The 22,551-nt window shown below is 34.4% G+C and overlaps 3 protein-coding genes across 3 annotated transcripts in view; all 3 read right to left on the bottom strand.

Moving 5' to 3' along the window:
- LOC127850569 (plexin-A1-like) overlaps positions 1-22,551 on the bottom strand; it is a 314,190-nt gene that overhangs the window by 148,624 nt on the left and 143,015 nt on the right. The window lies entirely within an intron of this gene.
- Positions 5,731-22,480, bottom strand: LOC127850566 (uncharacterized). Its single transcript, XM_052383694.1, has 8 exons — positions 22,172-22,480; positions 18,795-18,853; positions 14,217-14,297; positions 11,345-11,418; positions 10,551-10,634; positions 9,302-9,375; positions 8,766-8,821; positions 5,731-7,353 (listed from the first exon to the last, which is right to left on the bottom strand). Exons 1-8 carry the CDS (start codon positions 22,384-22,386, stop codon positions 7,073-7,075), a joined length of 924 nt encoding a protein of 307 aa, XP_052239654.1. The 5' UTR covers positions 22,387-22,480; the 3' UTR covers positions 5,731-7,072.
- The window catches only part of LOC127849785 (uncharacterized), a 100,550-nt gene continuing 85,071 nt past the window's right edge, over positions 7,073-22,551 (bottom strand). The window contains exons 10-16 of the mRNA XM_052382536.1: positions 18,795-18,853; positions 14,217-14,297; positions 11,345-11,418; positions 10,551-10,634; positions 9,302-9,375; positions 8,766-8,821; positions 7,073-7,353 (exon numbers count right to left, since the gene is read on the bottom strand). Coding sequence (XP_052238496.1) covers positions 7,073-7,353; positions 8,766-8,821; positions 9,302-9,375; positions 10,551-10,634; positions 11,345-11,418; positions 14,217-14,297; positions 18,795-18,853 — 709 coding nt within the window. The remainder of the gene's footprint in view (positions 7,354-8,765; positions 8,822-9,301; positions 9,376-10,550; positions 10,635-11,344; positions 11,419-14,216; positions 14,298-18,794; positions 18,854-22,551) is intronic.

The following is a 22,551-nucleotide window of genomic DNA, read 5'->3' as shown; positions in this document are numbered from 1 at the left end:
CTAAAAGATTTCACTACATAGCAAATTTATTAGCCCTAGGCCCAATGTTTATGGACAAGAAGCTTTTTAAAGTTTTCACAAAATAGGCCTTATATAAGAGTATGTTCAATTTTGTGACCCCCAGGGCAGGGTCAAATTTACCCCAGGGGCATAATTTGAAAAAATTTGGTAGAGGACTATTAGATGTCTCTACATACCAAATTTGATAGCCCTAGGCCCAATGGTTATGGACGAGAAGATTTTGAAAGTTTTCACAAAATAGGCCTTATATAAGCATATGTTCAATTTTGTTCCCCCAAGGCAGAGTCAAATTTGACCCCAGGGGCATAATTTAAAGAAATTTGGTAGAGGACTATTAGATGTCTCTACATACCAAATTTGGTAGCCCTATGCCCAATGGTTATGGACGAGATTATTTTCAAATTTGACCCCAGGGGCATAATTTGAACAAATTTGAAAGAGGTTCACCCCAGGAACATTCCTTGGAAATTTCATCAGAATTGGACCTGTCCAGTAGTTTAGGAGAAGATGTTTTAAGGAAAAGTTAACGCACACACTCACTCACGGATGCACGCACGACGAACACAAGACCATGACATAAGCCCCGCTGGCATCTGGCAAGTGGAGCTAAAAATCATTGGGAACATTTGTTCACCATTATTGGACAGAGCGTCCCGCGAAAGAATTACGTCGATATCTCCAAGGTCAAGGTCACACTCTGAGTTCAAAGGTCAAAAATGGCCGTAAATGAGCTTGTCCGGGCCATTACTATGTCGTTCATTGTGAGATTTTATAATCATTTGGCACATTTGTTCACCATCATTTGACGGTGTGTCACGCGAAAGAATTACGTCGATATCTCAAAGGTCAAGGTCACACTGTGTTCAAAGGTAAAAAATGGCCATAACTATGAGCTTGTCCAGGCCATAACTATGTTGTTTATTGTGAGATTTTATAATCAATTGGCACATTTGTTAACCATCATAGGATGGTGTGTCGCGTAAAAGAATTGCGTCAATATCTCTAACTTCATGGTCAAACTATGAGTTTAAAGGCCATAAATGATAATGGCAAAATAATTCTTCAAAGTCGCCATAAATTAGATTCTCCTGTTTTGTGAAGACAGCGTGCAAAATGGCCTGTGTCAATGTGGCATGTGGGGGTATACGTCACGTCTGTGACAAAGTTCTAGTTTTATTTGGCAACAAATATAACTTGGACAGCAGATAGTCAAGAGACACTCATTATAACGATAATCAATTTCAATAAACACTCGTGCTAACGATTATCCCTTTCAATAAACACTCATTCTAACGAATATCAATTTTACTGGACAACTCATAACGATAAGCATTTTCAAAAGAACATTGCCAATTCTTTAAATAAATTACTTGACTTAACAAAACTAAAAATCCATTATTGACAATCAGCTCGTGTTGCCAGCATGCATAAAATTTCTCTCTTTGATGAAAAGTTTTGAAAACACATGTGTAATCTTTTTTTTTTCAATTAGAGATTTTAAACAAGGGCTGTTTGTAAAACATGCATGCCCCCCATATGGGCTCTCTGTTGTAGTGACAGCCGTTGTGTGAATATGTTTTTTTGTCACTGTGACCTTGACCTTTGACCTCGTGACCTGAAAATCAATAGGGGTCATCTCACAGTCATGATCAATGTACCTATGAAGTTTCATGATCCTAGCCATAAGCGTTCTTGAGTTATCATCCAGAAACCATTTTACTATTTCGGGTCAGGGTGACCTTGACCTTTGACCTAGTGACCTGAAAATCAATTGGGATCATCTTTCAACCATTATCAATCTACCTATGAAGTTTCATGATCCTAGGCATAAGCGTTCTTGAGTTATCATCCGGAAACCAGTTTACTATTTCGGGTCACTGTGACCTTGACCTTTGACCTAGTGACCTGAAAATCAATAGGGGTCATCTGAGAGTCATGATCAATCTACCTATCAAGTTTCATGATCCTAGGCCTAAGCGTTCTTGAGTTATCATCCGGAAACCATTTTACTATTTGGGGTCACTGTGACCTTGACCTTTGACCTAGTGACCTGAAAATCAATAGGGGTCAACTGCAAGTCATGATCAATCTACCTATCAAGTTTCATGATCCTAGGCCTAAGCGTTCTTGAGTTATCATCCGGAAACCATTTTACTATTTCGGGTCACCATGACCTTGACCTTTGACCTAGTGACCTCAAAATCAATAGGGGTCATCTGCGAGTCATGATCAATGTACCTATGAAGTTTCATGATCATAGCCCCAAGCGTTCTTGAGTTATCATCCGGAAACCACCTGGTGGACCGACCGACATGTGCAAAGCAATATACCCCCTCTTCTTCGAAGGGGGGCATAATAATTAGAACACTTGGGGGGGGGAGTAGGTATTTGTGGCCTCACACAATTGCCCTGAACACGCGCCTGGTTTAAATTTAATATTTATAGTAAGAGTTGTGTACCGGTACTTTTTGAATGCAAACTTTAGGTATTTAAGTATTGAAGTATTCTTCAAAAAGGCTGGTCACAAGTTAAGGTTTTGGTAATAGTGACTGGTTATATGGACCATGAAAACTTCTGTAAAATTTAGTTTATATGTGTATTTTGATTTTTTGCAGTTTTAAACAGTATTTCAGTCATATCATGGCGGTAAGTTTACCAACTCAAATTTACCTTGGATGGCTGGTTTATGCCATTAACTGACCACTGCTGTACTTGAATTAGGAGAATGGCCGCAGAGAGGATTTCAGGACCAATCCCCACACAATGTGACCTGGCCAAGGATCAAACCTGGGATCTTAAAATTTGTAGTCCAGGGCTCATTCAACTGAGCTAGCCTGTCAACTTGTATTTACAAAAATCTGCATTATACGAGTTATTAACTTATTGCACACAAACAGTGACCTACATTTTCGAAGTTCAAATGGGGAATAAATTCAGCTTAATATCAGGTAAGTGACAAGCCTTGGTAAGTGACCTGTACAAAGTCAAATGAATATCATAGTCTAAAATTAGATAATTTTTGAGTTTATTGCAAACAAATCTTAAGAATTAAGACAATACCGGAAAATTGGTCAGAAGTATCGCTTTAACCATTTTATTTAAAAAGGTGGGTCTGGTGATAATTAATTTGCTCATTTCAGTATTAAGTATAGCTTTTTATAATCTATGACAAATGATTAACATCTATTAATATAATTAACAGGATATATGAAAGGGAATAATCTATGGAACAGTTTGCTGTTTCTTCTTATGTAATTGTAGTTCAAATATAAATAATTAACCAGTCAAAACCGGTTGATTAAACATTAAGGAATATCAAACTTTCCAGAATATAACACAAAAAGAATTTATTATAGTATTTATTTTACGACTGCAAGGATATCAATTAAACAACACATTTGTTCAGTTGACTAGTTTAATGACATGATTACAATATATTTTGCCTCCCAATAAACATCACACAAATGAAATCGAATGTACATGTATAAAGTATTCACTAACAGATCTATATAATATATTATGCAAGTCAGAGAGTGGGATATAATGGCCGCAGCGTTAACCAGAAACAGCCGTTGGTAACCACGAGCCCCGAAAGAGTGGATGATACACTCGTGGAAGTCGGCCGCAAGAAAACCATGCCTTACCGGGGTTGAAAGAGCACATGTTGAATTACCGATGTAAAGTAACGACCCTATAGTAGCAACACCGCCTACCCAAATAAAAATGCTCTTGATCATCAAGCGACCGGGCCAGGAAAAACCATTAACTTGATTGGGCTAGACCTAGCTCTACCAGTCGCTTGACCTCTTAGTATCCATGATCGCTACACTTGCGATCACACTTTACTTGATCGCTCCACTTGCGATCACACTTTACTTGATCGCTACACTAGCGATCACACTTTACATGATCACTACACTTGCGATCACACTTTACTTGATCGCTACACTTGCGATCACACTTTTACTTATCACACTTTTACTTGATCGCTACACTTGCGATCATACCACTTTTTATACTAATGGTCACTTGACCATTACAAACTTTTTAACTCGGACATTTAATACCAATGGTCACTTGACCATTATACACTTTACCAATGGTTTTACTTATCACACTTTTACTTGACCGCTACACTTGCGATCATACCACTTTTATACCAATGGTCACTTGACCATTACACACTTTTTAACTCGGACATTTAGTCCTAATGGTCACTTGACCATTATGACGTACACATGTCGCATATTGCCATCTACACACACAACAAGTTTCATCATCCTAACTGAAGATTTATTTTTGGGCGGACATACCGGGAGTAAACATAAAGTCCGCTCTGGGTACAACGGTAGTTAAAATGAAACATGTTTTAATAGCGATATACATTACAATATGGTATGTAATTGCGGCTGAATTCAGAAAAGCAAGATGCGTAACATACAAACATGTATGCACAACGCAGGTTATTTCAAGTAATAAAGGTATGTTTTCCGTGGTTCATTAGAAGTCATCAAGAACAATATTTTCACTGTTTCAAACAGTGAGCAATAATGTAGAAAATTATAGACACTTTGCAAATGTGCATGGTAAATTGACAGCTATTATGTAATGGTTACCACGAAAATTCTTCAGTTTAACAATATTTAATTCCGAAAATCATTAAGTAACCAAAACGGCCATGATGGCCTTTAAGCGCTCAGCCAAGTTTGTTGTATATTTGGCCTGAAAGAAGGCATGAACTTAATAAGAGAATATTAGGATATACCTTAATGAACAAGGCGTTTCCATACAGCACGGATGCACATTGCAAATATGTCTCAAAACAACGCCTATGTAAAACACAAGCTGTCAATGGCCAGAATTGTAGTGTGATCTTGACCTTCGATGTAATGAGACAATGAGACAGGTAACAAGCGATACTCAGTCTCCTCATGGTAGTCATTTGCGGTAAGTTGAATGAAAGAGTCGCGTTCTGAGAAAATGGGGCATAATGCATGTGCGGAAAGTGTCATCTCAGATTAGCCTGTGCAGTCCGCACAGTCTAATCAGGGACGATACTTTCCACCAAAACTGGATTGTTGCTAAGAAGAGACTTCATTTAAACGAAAATTTTCATAAAAGCGGAGAGTCGTCCCTGATAAGCCTGTGTAGACTGCACAGGCTAATCTGGAACGACACTTTACGCACATGCATTATGCCCAGTTTTCTCAGAACACGACTCGATACATGAAAAAGTAACAACCTTGACGAGCTGCTTTATTACATAAATTGACGTTTGGGATCCAGACCTTTACGGTAAGGAGACATGTTCTATACTAGCAATGCCATCATGGCTGTCATAAGTAGTAATTTACCTTAAAATAGCATGATGGATGACAAAGTTACAGTCCGAAAAAAATATGTATGTCCACATTTGAATCAAGGGCTGGACATGGCATGGTTACTTAACAAATGGACATTTTAATAATGAACCTGCAAAGTTTATTGTCCGAATTCGGTTAATTTAAGTCACTTACGTTCATAAACTCATTCCAATGGTTATATGTATTAACATTAAACAACTACAGCGATAATAGAATATAAAGAATCGATAAGTTTTTATTGAGCAAATATAATTCTTACAATAAGCTACACAAGTCGTGGAGTTCTAATCGAACAGCGTTTAGTACCAAAATCAATCGATTGTTTAAGAGCAAACATCAAGCAGTCTCTAAAATGTATGTTTATTTGCATACAAAAGTTAGCACAATGCACTCGAACAAATAGTTTGATTCAAATACATGTATAAGTGTTAAGTATAATTATTTATTTAGTAATGAAATTCGACACACCGTAAAATATATTCAATCGACAAGATTGTCAACTTGTAACAAAACAAATGCGTCTTTGTTGATCTGTGAAACATTTATCAGTGAAGGATGTATAACTTCGTTGTTGAACCAGGTCTTCAACTTTGTATTGTTTTTATCTCATTTAATTCAAGTAATTGTGCAAATCTTAAGTAAGATCTGCAGGCACTTAAGCTACCTACATACACAATGTCCGCAGTCCCTACATCCAACTTTAAGCGTTTGAGCAGAATTATTTTTTACGTTTAAAGAAAAAAAATCAAAGTGACCATGACCTTGAACCGACCGCCCCCCACCCCCAAAAAAAGCTATTCCAAGCTAGGTCTGCCTGTTGTAAGCAACCAAGTTACATAATTTCAAGACAATTCTGCATTTAAACTAAAATTATAAAATTATTAAGTAAAAAGCGTTATTCTCTTCATAGTTACAGTGACCTTGTGTCGTTCTTCTCCAAAAGAATTCCAATGCTAGGTATATATGTATATATGTACATTCAAAAACAAGTTATTAAGCAGAGACTGCGTGCTTTGTTTTTATCAAAAGTGATCTCCATTTTTATCTGGCTGACACATACGACATCTCAAGCCAGTTATTTATGTAAGCATTATACTCAAACAAATTCCGTGCAACACCTCCATCCAAACTTAAGTCATCGAGCGGAAACAATTTGTTCGTTTTTAGTAAAAGTGCATTTGGCCTTACCTTGACTTGCCAAAAAATACAATTTCATGTGTGGACTAAAATTAGATACTTAAAATTACAATTTTCATACCTTCTTCCGAACAAAGATTAATTATTGGAACTTTTTTTCTATTTTGAGAATCAGTGACATTGACCTTGGCAAAACAGGACCAAAGTGCAATACCAAGCTAGTTCTATGTTTAAGTTACAAGACACAGCCAGTCCGACAGTAAGCAGCCCGCCGCAGGTGTTCCCAAAATACACATGGTTTTTAATATAGGCATTTAACAAACATTACACATACAACAATACAATCCATATAAACATAAATACAAGTTACAGAAGAAGCAAATGATTTGATTTTTATGCAGATGACACACGTTTTCTACAGAATTTACTGACGCCTTTGTACGAGATTTTACTTATCAAAACATGTTTTCATACAATGCCCTCTTAGGAACACATTCATAAACATACAGAGTAGTCAGCATGCTTTTGTTTCAGATCACAGTTAATCACAGTTATTCACCGAGCACTGTCGCAGCTGCATCAAGTGAAAAGTTCGTCTGCTCTAAAATACCACGAATGAAATCCACAGGATACTGGGGGAACATGACATTGAGAGTGGTTAGTCTTCTCCTCTGCTCCACTGACAACCCCGCGTAATCCACACTGTTTTCCTCAGCATCAGACGTACTCGCTGCCCCCATTCTTTGAACAAATTCATCACTATTCTCCTCTCTTTCCTCAGTCTCCTGTGTCTCCCATGTCTGAACTGTTTGTGGCGGCCCTTGACTGTTCACTAATAATCATTTAATATTTTAATGGAACTAAAGATGACTACAAGTTTTGAGCTTTAAAAATACTAACGCTGTCCACAAGTACTATTGCACTTAGGCAAATTAAGTAATTTTATATAATTTTCCAAATTAATTATTTCATTCTTGTAATAAACAATTTTTATTATATAAGTATTTGTTAACTTTCTTGATAATTTGTAGCTTGTGTTCCAAAAATGCATTTCAAAATATTTGACAAAACGTAACCAATGATAATGGAAACAAGGGCTGTTTGTAAAACATGCATGCCCCCCATATGGGCTGTCCGTTGTACTGGCAGCCATTGTGTGAATACGACTTTTGTCACTGGGACCTTGACCTTTGACCTAGTGACCTGAAAATCAATAGGGGTCATCTGCAAGTCACGATCAATGTACCTATGAAGTGTCATGATCCTAGGCAAAAGCGTTCTTGAGTTATCATCCGAAAATCATTTTACTTTTTCGGGTCACTGTGACCTTGACCGTGACCTTGACCTTTAACCTTGTGACCTCAAAATCAATAGGGGTCATCTGCGAGTCATGATCAATCTACCTATGAAGTTTCATGATCCTAGGCATATGCGTTCTTGAGTTATCATCCGGAAATCATTTTACTATTTCGGGTCACCGTGACCTTGACCTTTGACCTAGTGACCTGAAAATCAATAGGGGTCATCTGCGAGTCATGATCAATCTACCTATAAAGTTTCATGATCCTAGGCATATGCATTCTTGAATTATCATCCGAAAATCATTTTACTATTTCGGGTTACCGTGACCATGACCTTTGACCTAGTGACCTCAAAATCAATAGGTGTCATCTGCGAGTCATGATCAATCTACCCATGAAGTTTCATGATCCTAGGCCTATGCGCTCTTGAGTTATCATCCGGAAACCATTTTACTATTTCGGGTCACCGTGACCTTGACCTTTGACCTAGTGACCTCAAAATCAATAGGGGTCATCTGCGAGTCATGATCAATCTACCCATGAAGTTTCATGATCCTAGCCGTATGCGTTCTTGAGTTATCATCCGGAAACCATTTTACTATTTCAGGTCACCGTGACCTTGACCTTTGACCTAGTGACCTCAAAATCAATAGGGGTCATCTGCAAGTCATGATCAATGTACCTATGAAGTTTCATGATCCTAGGCCCAAGCGTTCTTGAGTTATCGTCTGACAACCACCTGGTGGACCGACCGACCGACCGACCTACCGACCGACCGACCGACCGACCGACATGAGCAAAGCAATATACCCCCTCTTCTTCGAAGGGGGGCATAAATATAGCCACTGTTTCTAGTTATTATAAACGCAAACATTTAATACATTATCGAACTCTTGGGGCTATGATAAAAAAGGTGCTGACATTTTCGTCATGGTATACCTACCTGCACCTTGCTTCTTTGCTTTATTCTCCAGTCGACGCAAGAATGCATCATTAGTCCTTAAAGGGATAGAAAACATGTCTAGATCTAAATATAAACAAAGTAAAAAAACAGTTGCATCAGCAAGAGATTATTCTATATAAACCACAAGGTCCGTTATTGGTGGAATGGACCCACTGCCCAAAAATTCAACAACAGCACACAACATACGCAAACACTAATGAATAAAACTTGGGACGGTGCCATGGAGAAGTTGGCACATAGTGTTGCATTTTATACTATTAATATAATACAGACGCCAAATCTCAGACTTAGCCTAGAAGCTTTAAAGTATAAAGGACATTTTATGAAAATTGAGAATGTAACAAAAACTTTTAACAAGAAAAGTCGATGTGAATTAACATTAATGGAATTAATAATCCTTTGAAAGGAAAATTCCTTTAAAACATTGGATGTATTGCACACTATCAATTTATTGAACATCAAATTATTTTACAAATAAACTGAACTGGATGCCCAGCATCCCTTACAAGACATACCTTCTTTTCTGTTCATCCCATCGTTGTTGTTGAGATGTTGCTTCCTCTTGTTCACGCCTCTCATTTGTCTCCGCCTGGAAAAGTCATGTTTTAAAAGATCTCTGTTTATAAGTGTGACTGGTATTAATAAGTCATAGAGGAAATTAAATGACAGTCATGATAGGTTTGGTAAAACATAATAAAATTGTCCTTCATGTTTAAACTAAGTTTGTAATTTGTATAGCTAATGTTCTAATGTCAGGGTAATTGCAGTAATTAGTGTGATTCCAGTTTAAGTACTGGTTACAGTCACCTAACCTTTGATCTCAAGAAAAATAAAGCCCTGCACAATCCTTTAATCTCCTAACATATATACCAAGTAAAGTGCAAAAATGGGTCTTATGCCATATGCATCCAGCGTAGCTCCAGCCAAGCCTGCGTATCCGATACCTTGTCCCCTTATACGATTTCCAAACAGAGCGTGACTTTACAATTGACAGCATAGATCAAAATCAGACTGTGCAGGCTAGTCTGGAGCTATTCTGGTTGCATATGGAATAAACCCCATTTTTGCATGGCGTGGCCAATGTTATGGTGTCTTCGCCTGATTTCAGTATTTGCATATGGACATAAGAATGGGCCATAATGAGATTGATTGATGGGCATCAATGTGAAGATCTTGCAGCTGAAATGTGTACATTTTTTCATGATCATATTAAGGTATGTAAAAGATATTACAATTGTTTTACAGTGACTGTAACTACCTTAAGTGCAAAGGGGTTACATTTCCATGACTTAAAGTTAATGTTTAAAGCAATTTTAATCAAAATGTGTTTACTTACTTATTTACTGACGGATTCAGTTGTTGAGAGATAGATTAAGAGACAAACAGCATGAGGGAAAACTAAGTAATAAAAGCAGCAAATCATACAATACATACACATATGTATGTCTGTGTTAATGTACTAATGCATTATTTTTTGTACATAAAATTCAGAAATGGTTAGTATTCAGTATCTTTTAAAATACTGAATAACCTTACATAAATCATAATTTTGCTGCATAGTTTTTGCACGACACTGCTTCACTTTTGTTTAAAAAAACACAACTTACTAAATTTAAGTCAATCTGATTTGAGTTGCCAAGAATTTGAAGGAAAAGGAAGGCTTCATTAACTGATATATGGCAATAAATTATCAAGACATGAACAATTTTAGAAAACACACATTTTCAAACAACTGCAAAATACATCCCTGATAAGCAAACATACCACAGCTCTCTGTTTGGCTTTATGTTTTACAATGTCTTCTTCTTCTTTTTGCTTTACAAAGGATTTTCGTTGCTGCTGTTGTAGCTACAAGCAATATACAGCATAATATGATACATTTTGTAAGGCACTCTCTTTAAAGAATTACATAAATATAAGGCCTCAAATTTATTTTGAAAGAAAACAAGAATATAATTATATAATAAGATGAAGCTTAAACTAAAAGACAAGGCACCACTTAACCAAATACTGCTTACCTAACCAATAACATTACTAATTACAGCATAGACAACATAACTTTTAAGAGATTGGCGAATTACTTATTTGAGTTTACATTAATGAAATAGGAATTTTGAAAACTTATTTGTGAGCCTTTATCAATGAAATGATGAATCAAGCCAGGCTCTGGGAAAACGGGGCTTATTGCATGTGCGTAAAGTTTTGTCCCAAATATGCCTGTTCATTCCAAAAATGGGAATCAGGAAAGACACTTTCCGATTTTAGGTTACTTGTCCTTTAAAGGAAGCATTGTCTAACCAAAAATCTAGTTCAAGCGAAAAAGTGACGTCCCCTTTCAGCCTGTGTGGACTGCACAGGCTACTCAGGAACGACCTTTTACATAAATTAATTTTTCCCACAGCGAGAATTAAATGTAAAAATGAACCCACATAATAAGTCAAGAGATGACCAGAGAAAATAAACCAACAAAATACGTTACAATACCTGGCGCTGTACTTTTTTGCGAGCTCTGCATGTGATGACCGGAGAAAATAAACTAACAAAATATGGTACTATACCTGGCGCTGTACTTTATTTGGTGAGCTCTGCACAAGATGACTGCGAGACTCTTGCTGACTCACTTGGCCTCCACCTGCACAACAACCAAAACATATAATATAAAGAAGTGAAACTCCAGCTGCTGGAGCAGTATTGAATTTTCATTAAAAACAATTAGTTGGTCCTTTATTTAAGGCAAGTGACCGATTGCCCAAACAGTACAAAACAGCACAATACAGCACAATACAAACCAACATAAACACAAAATATGAATAAAGCTGGGGTCACCGCCTTGGAACGGTCAATGCAAAGCATTGGGGGTTTAAACCTGGTTATAGAGCGCTCAACCTCACACTTGGCCCAGCAATATTCATAATACATTTAAGTGTAAATAAAATTTAACGTCATAGCATTGTAACTCAAATTAAACAATAATAAAAGGGAATTAAAACGCATTCAATTTAATTACTATTTAATTACTCAATTGCATTGAAGATACAAGAGTAACAGAATTACAACTTTTTGACGAACTATCAAATAAAACTATTTACAATTGTCAACTACATTCCTTCTTTATAGAAAAGATTTGAGAATATAGAATCATAGAGTTAATATCTCAGATAATCATCCCACAAATACAGGGAGAAGCAGCAATAATGGGTGTAAAAATTCCATATTACATAGCTTGGTTGTTTATGTGACTGCTAAACAAATTAAAAATAATTAAATCAAACAAGAAACGCCTATCAGAGAGAAAATATAAATAAAATGGAACGTTATAAACCCAATGACCTATGCATGTAGATTACAACTGGGAAAGTCGGTCATATGACGTCACAAAAATCCATAATGACATAATGACATGAACAAATTCCAAGGGCAGTACTAAATAAAAATATTAATGGGGCTGTGCTACTAATAAAACAAGTTTAGGTGATTTAATATTAAGAAGCAAATGAATAAAAATGGTAATTCCATTAAAGCGACATTATTGGAATCAAACAGTATATAGGTGTTTTGAAGCCTGACTCTGTGGAAACTGGACATGATGCATGTGCGTTAAGAGTCGTCCCAGATTAGCCTGTGCAGTCCACACAGGCTAATTTAGGACAAAGCTTTCATCATTGACTGTTTTTTTTTGCTATGAAGAGACCTCCTTCAAATAAAATACAATGATGAAAGTAAAATAGATGTCCCTGATAAGACTGTGCAGACTGCACAGGCTAATATGGTACTATATTCCACGCACATATGACAAACCTGTATTAATTACCAAAATCCACAGTTAAGCATTTTATATCATATTGTTATATTTATTTTAAAATCCAGTGGAGCATAATCAAGTGTTGTGTGCTTATTACATGATGCAAATGCAATGAACACCATGGGCACCGTGCAGTCACAAAATTATGTTGGAGTCTGCTTTTATCAACAACATCTTTACAGCGAATTATAATTGTTTAATACTGGTATTGGGCATATGTATAATGAAATAATCAATATAATCAATTTCTCTACTCTATTTTAAACCAATCTGTTCCCTTTATGAATATTACATTTTGTAATTCATTATCATTTCACTGTCAAAGAGTCATCTTAAAAATACTACACATTCTTATAGGAAAGTATTAAGTCACAAAAATATGACTAAAGGACCCATTTCCACTAGCTACTACATAATTACTCAATACAATAATGTTAAAATATTTCAGTTAGATTCTTTGAATGAGGTTTTTGCGACACCTTCTATTGTAAAACGCAGTCAATGAACATATGAACAGTTTCATTGCAATACTTTATTAAAATTTGTTGATTGTTACCACATAAAATGACCTTATAGTGCCATTAACTGTTCCAAGAAAGAAAATACTGCCCACATAATATGTATTAATGATTTTCACTATTACTGTTAAAAGTTCAGTAATCTAACATGTTCACAAAAACCTCATGTTTATCTCAGACCTCTTATGAGAAACATGAGAATTAAAGTTATTTCAGCACAAAAACATTAAGTCCCAATGGTTCTTCTTCTAATTGCACAACCTTTTGTACATGTAAAATGTCATGTCAAGTATCAGGTGAGTTTTTACGATTACACATGGTAGGTCAATGAGTTCAAAGCAATTCTGCTTGAAGGTAACAACTGATTAGCCCCACACATTTGCTTTTTGATGTAAATACCATAACATTAGTGGAATTGAATATAAATCTTTATGTCAACTTCGAATTTCATTAAAAAGTTTATCAAATTGCAGTTTATATTTTTTTTCTTTAAAGCGGGTATATACGATTTTTATATGTGTTTAATTGTAATATATTGATAAAATATGTTACAATAACACAAAATAGGCAAGAAAAATTATACATTAAAGCCGAATTTCATAAAATGCAGCAAAGACAAATAAGTGTCCCGAGCCGATTGTGACGTACATATTTTCCTACAATAACCGAAGCATTCGTCTTTGTATTAGGATCGGAGTTAGTGTTCGTGTGTCGTATGAATAGATATCGTTGCAGGAATTCAAATAAACCGTTAAACTAAGTTTAGATTCACATCGTACATGTATGGTATACATGCTGGCGAATTTGGCTGTACAGCCGTTTTCAATTTCAGAATTGAATATCTGGCTTATTTCACATTTTTCGACACATGTTCTTCTTAACTTTTATTTTAATTTATATTGAAATATATATATAATAAGTTTTTTTACACATTTTATATAAATTCATAAATATTTGACAAAATCGTATATACCCGCTTTAAGGCTGTAGTAAATGTAAGACTTAACAATGTAAAAGAAGGGACACATTTTGGTACAAGAATGGTAGGAATGCTCTGTATTGGGATGCTAATATACAAAATTTGAAAATGACTACATAGCAATTACTTACCAACAGTTCCCACATAGTTAAATGAAGTCTGCGTGTTCCTTTGTCTGTGTTCCTGGAGAGATTTCTCCTCCTTTTGAGCAACTGAAATGTCCAACACAAGATTTGAAAATGTCCCACATGAGCTCCACTCTGTGAAAAGGGGGTTTAATGCATGTGCGTAAAATATCGTCCCAGATAAGCCTGTGCAGTCCGACACTTTCCGCATAAACTTGATTTTTTGCTAAGAAGAGACTTTCTGTAAACAAAAAATATCATAAAAACAGAAAGTGTTACATTGAACGCATATGCATTAACGCGACCAGTATATATTGTTAACAGATACAGACTAAATAGTTGGATCCAGTTGAGTGAAAATGTGGTTAAAAGAATTTTAAAAGCTAATAGCTGATGACACAAGACACACATCAGATATAGACTTACCACAAAATGTCACCTCAACCACTTTGCGTTCTTGAGAGCTGTTGGACAACAGCAAACTTGACTTTAATTGTTTTTGTCTGAGTTCCTTGGCATTATTTCTATACCAAACTGCTGTATGGTCAAAGTAGCTGATTAACCATAAATGACCCCATGAATTTATTTTGATACACATGTATTGGGAAAACATGTTAAGTTTAAATGAAATCCCTTAAACTATCCAAGAGGAAATAGATTACTAAACAACTTCAACCTAGAAGTAAAGCTGACACAAAATTGGACTTTTTTTAATTCTGTAAAACATTAATTGTGGTGTTTCCTTGATAAAACTTGTCAAGTTAGAATACAACATTGCAAGTATAAAGTTTGAATATTACATATTCAATGAATTTGAAATGTACAGTTTCTTCTTCATGTCAAGGCTGGTATTTCAAGTTGCTTGTGATTTAAGTTTTTTTCCTGGCAACACAGTTTACACACAGAAAGTTTTCAAAGCTTGTATCCCTTCAGCTGTACACATTTGATTACATCCAAGAAAAAACATTTGAAACATTTTCTGTTTAAACTTAAGGATGTTTCAATTTCTACTTAAAATGTTAATTTTATACATGAGGTTATCTTTAAAACAAATATAATATGGGAATTGACTTTCTTTTGTTTTCAATCTTATTTCAAATTTATTAATATGAGAAATATATATATATATATAACAAATAGTCTTTACACTCCATATAAATGAAAAGGTACGCTATATGGGTATTTTATTTTATTTGTCTATGAAATAAATTAAACTAATAGCTATCCTACACATGTATTAATATTACATATATAAGCTTCATGGCTTTAGGGCTAATACATGTTTAAGTGTATTAACCACTTCATTAATGAATGTAAATTGTGTTTGCCAAACAGTGCATATGAGCCGTGCTCTGTGAAAAGGGGTCTTAATGCATGTGTGCACAGACACATCAGGGATGCCACTTTCGGCCTAAACTGGATTTTTGCTAAGAAGGAACTCTCTGTTAATGAAACATATCATTAAAGCAGAAAGTGTCGTCCCTGATTAGCCAGTGCGGACTGTACATGCTAATCTGGGACGACACTTTACGCACATGCATTAAAACCCCTTTTTCACAGACAATTGCCCATTTATTGTATAAAATGCAAATATTTTCCTAAAATGAGACAGAGTTCACAAGAAATGTACTTAAATGCCCTAACAGTGTATAATAAAACAAAATATTTTATTTGAAAACACTTGTTAAACTATTTTCATATTGAATGCACCGAAAATGGACATGAAAAAAGTATTACATGTCCAAAATAAACATTCCTCAAAAGAGCCAGATTTATTAAGTGCCCTGAAAGAAATTGCTTCTCTGTTCAATATGGAATTTAGGAATCCTGTATCATCTTTAAACAGACATCTTTCACAAAAAACAAATCTTCTCTAGCGAAGTAAAAAGGAATTACTTAAGCAGAGAGCGGGGATATTTTTGACTGAGTGTATTTTTGCAAATAATGAATTATTTAAACATTAATAATATAATCTGCAAGTTTGGTTGTCTTAAAATTAAGATGTTGTTTTATGTGCCATATTACTGGCTATTCATGTTAAGAATTTTAATTTGATGCATCCGAATAAAGAGGAATATTCTGCGCATTTTAAAGTTACATTATACGAAAATAAAAATGTCACGCCTGTCCCATGTTTACAATTTCATTTACTATATAATGATGATAAACATATGGCCCTCAGTTTTGTTTAGACTAGTTATGCTGTAGATGATATCATTTATGAACTTAAGAAATATATTGCACAATCAAAAATAAGATTGTATTTATAAGTGATAACACACTTGTTTTTATTTGAATTTGAAATATGATTGCACCAAATCCCAATTGTTCTGAAATCTGTGTAATATCAAAATTATCCTTTATGCTAATTGTGTAATATATATTTTATAAGGAGAAACAATATGTAGACAAATTACATTTATTTATGATAATAAGCATATTCACAACTTAGCATTCATAAGGAAATGGTCATTGTGAATATGTTTAATGTACATACATGTACACTATATCCAGTAATGTGTAACCCACAGGTATTGGGCCAACTCATTTTGCCACACAAAAAAATCTGATATAATATGTATATATATATATATATATAATACATCCAGTAATGTGTAACCAATTTCAGTGTAAAAATAGAATTGTTAAATTAAAAACTGTGGAACAAATTATGGGAAATGGTTATCACTAGCACCTTTGTGCAACCATTGAAATTCTTACTTTACAACTTGAGATTTTGTCCCAAGATAAGATGCACGGAAATTTATGAAGCATGCAACTTTTGCATGGAAAAAGATTGAGTCTAGATATTCTAGATATTCTCCCCAAAACAGGGTAGTGTAGCCATAGTATAACAGAATGCAGTAAACAGCACTATGAAATCAAAACATTAATAATAAAAGTAGATCTATCAAATTATGCTAACATGATCATGCTAATAGATGTTGCATTTGTTCATTTGTCTAAGGCAGTTTGTCCAAGCAAATCATAGGGAAGTCATCAGGAAAATTTGAGTGGCCATTTATATTTTTTAAGTAACCAGCAACTAAGCAATGACACAGGTGTATTTGCCCCATTTCAATTGACATTTTGGGGGAAAAGTAGCCAGCATCTACATTGAATGTAACCGGTAAATTGCCGGCTGCCGGTGCTTTGGGAGACCACCCGTGTCATTAAGCCTTTGCTTTTAAACATATATTTTTAAACTTACATTTTAAGCAATATTCTGCACACATTTTATTTCTGCAAGTCGTAGTAGGCACAGAAGTTGTTCAGTACTCTTAAAATCTAAGTTCGCATAATAAATGTTAAGGGCTATGGGCTTATGGGTTTCCACCTGTTATAGACCTGGTCCCAGTGAGTAAACTAAGTTCAATTTTCAGTGACATATTACAAGTTTGAACACTGATTGTGCCACTAAGAATTAGATTATTATAAATATTTAAACATGAACAATAATTCTCCTTTTTTATTGTCAGGCTATTAGTAAGTATTTATTCCTCAAAACAAACTAGATTTCTTAACAAAATACATTTAACACACCATCAAACATACAAACTGAATATCTGCTATGCTCTGGGAAAATGGGGCTTAATGCATATGTGCTTATAAGCAAGAAAAAGACTATATATAGATTTATTTATTTCATTTTTTGTTAAAAAGAAGTCTCTTAGATACAAAAATCGAGTCTAGGCAGAAAGTGTCATCCCTGATGAACCTGTGGATACTTTACACTTTACGCGGATGCATTAAACCCCATTTTCCCACGCACACTTCTTATATATTTTCTTCAAGACTTATCGTCTACTGAATGTAAAAAGTCATGCAACTGACATTTATATACATGTTAACTGTTTTCCATTTTTGTTTTTATTTAGGTAACTAACATCATCTATTAAAATATTATCATGACCTTTTGTTTCTACAAAACTTTCCAAATTGACATGAGTGAACACATTTTGTCTTCTGAATGTAAAAAGTAGTGTAACTGACATTTATTTTTTCAGGAGAAGCTAAAAACTGTTTTATTTCAATAATAAACATTGTTCAGTATTCATAAGAGTTCTGCTTAGTATCATAATAAAAGGTGAAAAACAAGACAAAACTCCAAGTTGAAATGTCTTTTTTTAAACAATTAATATTTTAGAAAGGAGCATTAACATAATTTCAACACTGAAACATTTTGAATGAAAAAAATAAAATAAGTGCTCTTAATGTATTTCGGAAAATAGTTTCTCCTGAAAAAATCACTAAATATCACCTACACAAGTTATTGCATGCTTTATTAGTTATGTATTCATTATCAACAAATGGGTTTAACTCTTTTCCCTCTTTAGAAGCAAATTAAATATGGCTTTTGCAACCAGCATAAAACCATAACAGCCTGCGAGTAACTCGCAGACTGTTCATGCTTTATGCTGTTTGCTGATCATCAGTATCTAAGGTTTGGAGATGAGGCCTTTAAAACTTGAATTTACTAATAAAGGTATTGTATAAAATTAAACTTTCTATGGCCATTGGGATTACAAATGCGTAAAAAATATGTATAAAAGTGGTAAAGGTTAACTATAAGTGACTACTTACTCTGCACAATCTGCTGCCTCTTCTTTTCATCTGGTGGTATCACAGAATAACCACCTTGACTGTAAAAGTAAAAAAAATATAAATTAACTGTACAAGATCAAGTCAAAGGGACATAATTCATAAACAAAATCAGTCGAACATTTGTATGTATTGTAAGAGAAAACTTAAAATCCATGTTAACTTAATTATTTTAAAATCTTAAATAATTGCCAATCATTATTTTGCAAAATATGTTTTATCAACCACCAAGTTTTTTCCTCAGTTCACTTGATTTTGATATTAGCTATGAATGCAACATTAAATATGTTTTACATTTGAAAGCAGTTACTGTATGAGAGAGTTGTAATTAACTCTACACTGTATGGGAACCTTCAACAGTAAAAAAGTGACAGACAGTAAAAAAATAATGTTCTGTTTTATCTTAGAATCAAATTTGGATACAGTTAATGACTATCTTATTCAGATTAAAATAAAAAACAGTAAAGTGGTCTGCCTTATCAACCGGGAGGGCTGGATTTGATCCCCACAGTTGGAGCGTTCTATAGATTAAACCCAAAAGGCACCAAGTACCGGTTCTACCCAGGTCTCAGACTAAAGAGCATTTCAACAAGCCAGCGTTTTGTTTCCTCACCATTTTGGGAATGGAGGGGGGGGGGGGGCGTCCCTTTGGATTGCAAACAAATGTGGCATTTTTACTTTATTTGGGAAATTAGTGTTGTTAATGATTTATTACCAAATGTTTCAAGATTGGGAATAACATAGTTGTAATATTGTATTACCTAAGGTTCAACTTATAGAACTGGATGGGAGATGGGAAACTAAATGTTGAGATCAACAAAAATTACTTTTTGGGAAATCTTCAATTGGGAATTTTTAGGTACTATTTGGGGAAAAAATCCATTGGCAATTGCCATGGGCCCTGAATTCATAAAAAAAAAACAGTTAAGCTTTTCGATGCCATCAACCTAAAATAAATATGTTTAAACTTTTTAAAGTAAAAGTTATGCCATAGCATCAGTATTTTCTATAAGCTTCAATTCATTGAATAACATATGGCATTTTACTTAAATATAAGCAGTAAACAAAATCACTCTTTTTGGTTTATGAACCATTTACAGTTGCTATTATCAATACTCCTAAATGTAAGAGATCTATTAACATCTGTAGGTTAAGTCTCTTATTATTTGGACTGGTTTTACCAGTATCATAAACAACAACACAAAGTTTACAAAAAGACATATGTAAACGAATACTTTTCAGAATGTTTGATTTGGTTTGAAATTTTAAAGGGATCTTTTCACGCTTTGGTAAATTGACAAAATTGAAAAAAGTTGTTTCAGATTCGCAAATTTTCGTTTTAGTTATGATATTTGTGAGGAAACAGTAATACTGAACATTTACCATGGTCTAATATAGCCATTATATGCATCTTTTGACGATTTTAAAACCTAAAAATTATAAAGCGTTGCAACGCGAAATGATTGAATAATTTGGAGAGTTCTGTTTTTGTCGTTAAATTTTGTGAAACTACGAAGATTGCTTATATATAAAGATATAAAATACGTCAAGTATGTGTACTCGGCGGAATAGCTCAGTAGGCTAAAGCCTTTTTACTTCAGGACTCTGGCAGGACTCCAGGGGTCACTGGTTCGAAACCTGCTCCGGGCAATGTTCTTTTCCTTTTTTTAATTTTATTCTTGATTTTTTACTGGAGCTTTTACGATCCAATGTTTACATTTATCAATATAAAGCATTTAATGAATAAGTTAAAAAATGCCAAAATCTGTGAAAAGGCCCCTTTAAAGTGCATCTGGTTTCCTATACACACTTTTTAAAATCAAATTCAGTATCTTAGAACATACATCTAACTTTAACCAGGATAATTAACACCAATTAATGATGCCTACATTGGTAACTAGTACTTAATATTAATTTGTGTAATGTTCATGTGGTTTTCTTCTTGCTTTTAATTTTTGATTGACACTATTATCTTTACTTTCATCTCATTATTTGGACACTGATTTCTATTAAAAGACAATACTTAATAATTTAAACATATCAAAATCATGTTTTATACTTCTTCTTTTGATTTCAACAACTTTTACAAAGGTTATGACATAGAGTTGACATTTAACTTTTATGCACTTACAGTATACTGATCCTCAGTACTTGAGGAATATTTACTTGCGTCAAGAAACCATCTTCATATATCAAATAAATCATTTAAAGGACAATCATATTTAACTTAACTTTATTGGACCATTGCCTTTTTATGATGAAAATCCTTCAATATTAACTGCCGTAGAAACAAATCCAAAACCACTGTCCGCCATTGTTGTTTATTTTTTCGCCCGGTAAATTCGCTGTAAATAGGTTAAACAGCACCAATATTAAATTAAACATGAATAATCAAAGCTCTGACATACCTTTCAAAGTAGCGCTCAATAATGTATGAAACAATTTAAATTTATGGAATTTTAGACATCAAATAAAATATAAAGAACAGTTATTTTCAAGCACTATCTTATTTTTTCGTTACGACAATTAACTTAACTTTAAAATACCAAATATTGTTCAATTCTGAGGTTTTCAACATTTAATTACCAAAAATCGATTTGAACCTGTAGCGAGAGATGACTTCTGTGAGATTTGACAAGCAAGTCACGAAGGTTTGTTTAAAAACAAAATCCAGAGGGCGCTAATGAAATACCGCGAGTCAACCCAACCCGTGATTTAACTGGGTTTGAGTATTATACATATGCCTACTTTCCCAATGCAGTACCAATATCCGAAGATAATATTTTCTTGTGCTATTGCCGCACTAAATGCACATTGAATAATACTACAATATCGGTCATTAAATGGGCTTTTTCACGTTTGGGTAAATTGACAAAATTAAAAAAAGTTGTTTCATATTCGCAAATTTGCGTTTTAGTTACGATATTTGTGAGGAAAAAGTAATACTGAATATTTACCATGCTCTAAAATAGCCATTATATGCATCTTTTGACGATTTAAAAAGCTGAAAATTATAAAGCGTTGCAACGCGAAACGAATTAATAATTTGGAGAGTTCTGTTGTTGTCTTTATATTCTGGATTGGTTATATAAAGTATAAAATGCATCCGACATTGTATGAGGAAGGATGACCGAGAGGTTTAATTGGGAGACTTTTTACTCCAGGGGTCAGTGGTGTGAGCCCTGCGGAGGGTTACCTTTTTTTTGCTTTTTTAAATTTTATTCTTGAATGTTTACTGGAGAATTTAAGATCCAATGTTTACATTTATCAATATAAACAATTTAATGACAAACTTCAAAACATGCAAAACTCTGTGAAAAGGCCCCTTTAAAATATGTTGCAAAGAAAAAAACTATTACTATGTTAATCTGCGTTCAGCAGGGGTTGCCTGAACTCCAGGTGCCAAATCGGTGGAATTTCCAGTTGCCCCACCCACTCGTGAATTCTCCATTCCTTCCATTGTCCCGGGGGTTCTGGCTCGACCCAAAGGTCGATTCACGGGCTGTGCGTTCAATTGATTACCTCTGCCTCTTCCGCGGGTAACAGCAGGTCGCGATGTGAATGTTTTACTCATCTTATAATTATTTACGTTTCATCTTATCTTATCGAAACTTGGTTCTATTTACCGTTACTCCACTTTCACTTTCGTTTCTAGTAAACAAAGTTTGTGTAAAAACCGGCAATTTATCTGGCAGGTGTATTCCAAGGATCTATTCGAAAAACACGGAACATTTTATCT

This window comes from Dreissena polymorpha, chromosome 11, assembly GCF_020536995.1.
Source record: "Dreissena polymorpha isolate Duluth1 chromosome 11, UMN_Dpol_1.0, whole genome shotgun sequence".
Classification (NCBI taxonomy): domain Eukaryota; kingdom Metazoa; phylum Mollusca; class Bivalvia; order Myida; family Dreissenidae; genus Dreissena; species Dreissena polymorpha.
Note: the sequence above shows the minus strand (reverse complement) of the source record. Positions and strands in the feature narration are given on the sequence as shown.